At 36.5% G+C, this 3,024-nt stretch overlaps 1 protein-coding gene across 1 annotated transcript; it reads left to right on the forward strand.

Moving 5' to 3' along the window:
- Positions 1 to 1,475: 1,475 nt before the first annotated feature.
- Positions 1,476 to 2,763, forward strand: LOC102128653 (ras-related protein Rab-1A). Its single transcript, XM_045361490.3, has one exon. It carries the CDS (start codon positions 1,524 to 1,526, stop codon positions 2,139 to 2,141), a length of 618 nt encoding a protein of 205 aa, XP_045217425.2. The 5' UTR covers positions 1,476 to 1,523; the 3' UTR covers positions 2,142 to 2,763.
- Positions 2,764 to 3,024: the final 261 nt, after the last annotated feature.

Consider the following 3,024-nt stretch of genomic DNA (forward strand, 5'->3'; position numbering starts at 1 on the left):
CTTAATATAAAATATGTCATTTAGCCCACACAACTAATTTTATGATGTTAATATTACTATCCTCATTTTGTAGCCAGGATTCAAATGTAGGTCAGCTGATGCTAAAGTCCCTGCTATTAATTCTGTATTACACTGTTGCCCCACAATGTCTATCAAAGGACCATGCTCTGGGAATTTCAAATAACCTCATAGCAAAAAAAATATATATGACGACCAGCATAGTACAACAAAAATAATAAAGCAGGTTAAAAATTGGTGCATGCACAAAAAGTTTAATATTTTTTAAACTGAATTCTTTTGAAAGGTGAATGATGCATCTAGAGAAGTTGACGTGTGAAGACTATAATAAGTAGTCATTATATAGACATAGAGCCGTCTGTGGCTTGATATGCTCTGGGAATCTGATAAGGGATGATAGTTCTTGGCGGTAGAAAGGCAAATTTTGTCTGAGTATAAAGAAGAAGGAATAACTTCAGAAACTGTAAAATATAATTTGTAGCTTTGCAAAAGCGTAAACTCTCTATAACTGGCAGTGCTTGAGAAAACTCATGAAAATGCCAGTTAAGATTCTCAGAGGAAATGACAAAACAACCAACTTCGATATAATCTATTCATCTAGTCCTCTTTCAACCCATCACATCAAGGCTCTAGATAATGATGAACTGCTTTATCAGTGTACAAAAAGTCAGAAAACAATCATTTGAGGCTGTATCAATTATTGCTGAATGACTTGATCACTATCAGCTTCTTTTTCTGTAACTATATTTATACATTTTTATTTAGCTAATCTTTAAATAAATGTTTCCAATATAGTAGTTAATACAGTAGGTTAGCTTTAATGATTTAGCCATGCCTTTCCTCACATAACAGATTATTACTTTAACAATGTAAATGGGCATTTTTAATAATCTCTCATTTATATTTTATTTTTGTGGAATTTTATTGAAAATCTCTAGAATGAAATTTGCACAAGTGACTTTATTACAAAATACCAATTTTAGCCATTAGAGGCTGAATCCACATCCAGTTTCCCCAAATTTACCACTAACACTAGATAATTTATTTAATTCCCCTAAAGAAACCTAATAGGAGTATGTCCACATCAGTTTAGTTCTTCTCCCCTTCACTGTCCAAGTTAGCATTGTTTCCTGAATCCTCAGTCATGGTTTACATCACCAGATACCTAGTTTCCATCATCAGAATTCTTGGATTTGCCCTGAAACTCATCTTCTCTTTTACTATCCTCCCCCAACACAACTAATCAATAATCAATATTAAATATCAAATAATCAGTCATTAAATCCTGTTGGTTGTACCACAGCACTGTCTCCTGAATTTAGACACGCCTCGCTTAGGCACTGTAATTTCCCTAAATCAGGTCCTCGTGGTCTCTTTCACTCTTACAGTAGTTTGCCCTCTCCTTCCTACTTCCTCCTTTAGTCCATCAAATCAGTTTAGAAAATGTTGTCTCGGGCGGCTGCGGCAGCAAGGGCGGCGGTGGCGGCGGCGGCAGCTGCAGTGACATGTCCAGCATGAATCCCGAATATGATTATTTATTCAAGTTACTTCTGATTGGCGACTCTGGGGTTGGAAAGTCTTGCCTTCTTCTTAGGTTTGCAGATGATACATATACAGAAAGCTACATCAGCACAATTGGTGTGGATTTCAAAATAAGAACTATAGAGTTAGACGGGAAAACAATCAAGCTTCAAATATGGGACACAGCAGGCCAGGAAAGATTTCGAACAATCACCTCCAGTTATTACAGAGGAGCCCATGGCATCATAGTTGTGTATGATGTGACAGATCAGGAGTCCTTCAATAATGTTAAACAGTGGCTGCAGGAAATAGATCGTTATGCCAGTGAAAATGTCAACAAATTGTTGGTAGGGAACAAATGTGATCTGACCACAAAGAAAGTAGTAGACTACACAACAGCAAAGGAATTTGCTGATTCCCTTGGAATTCCGTTTTTGGAAACCAGTGCTAAGAATGCAACGAATGTAGAACAGTCTTTCATGACGATGGCAGCTGAGATTAAAAAGCGAATGGGTCCCGGAGCAACAGCTGGTGGTGCTGAGAAGTCCAATGTTAAAATTCAGAGCACTCCGGTCAAGCAGTCAGGTGGAGGTTGCTGCTAAAATCTGCCTCCGTCCTTTTCTCACAGCAATGAATTTGCAATCTGAACCCAAGTGAAAAAACAAAATTGCCTGAATTGTACTGTATGTAGCTGCACTACAACAGATTCTTACCGTCTCCACAAAGGTCAGAGATTGTAAATGGTCAATACTGACTTTTTTTTTATTCCCTTGACTCAAGACAGCTAACTTCATTTTCAGAACTGTTTTAAACCTTTGTGTGCTGGTTTATAAAATAATGTGTGTAATCCTTGTTGCTTTCCCGATACCAGACTGTTTCCCGTGGTTGGTTAGAATATATTTTGTTTTGATGTTTATATTGGCATGTTTAGATGTCAGGTTTAGTCTTCTGAAGATGAAGTTCAGCCATTTTGTATCAAACAGCACAAACAGTGTCTGTCACTTTCCATGCATAAAGTTTAGTGAGATGTTATATGTAAGATCTGATTTGCTAGTTCTTCCTTGTAGAGTTATAAATGGAAAGATTACACTATCTGATTAATAGTTTCTTCATACTCTGCATATAATTTGTGGCTGCAGAATATTGTAATTTGTTGCACACTATGTAACAAAACAACTGAAGATATGTTTAATAAATATTGTACTTATTGGAAGTAATATCAAACTGTATGGTGATAAGTATTGTTTTAATTCTTATGGTTAAAGGGAAATAGAGCCTTGCATTATATTCAATACAGCCATTTGTGTGTGCACAATGCAAACTAAGGTATTCTAGACCTATCTTAGAGCAGCATCCAGTATTTGCTTTCTAGATAATATGCCCAATAACATGACCTAGAGAGGCTTCTGTGCTGTGTAGGGATTTAACCAACTTCAGTGGTTCAGGGAGCTCAAACTATATGGAAAACAAGTTAGAATATATGCT

Source organism: Macaca fascicularis, chromosome 9 (assembly GCF_037993035.2).
Source record: "Macaca fascicularis isolate 582-1 chromosome 9, T2T-MFA8v1.1".
Taxonomy (NCBI): Eukaryota; Metazoa; Chordata; class Mammalia; order Primates; family Cercopithecidae; genus Macaca; species Macaca fascicularis.

What these genes read in the sequence shown, in the direction of transcription:
- LOC102128653 (XM_045361490.3), top strand. Translation starts at nt 1,524, where the DNA reads ATGTCCAGCATGAATCCCGAATATGATTATTTATTCAAGTTACTTCTG.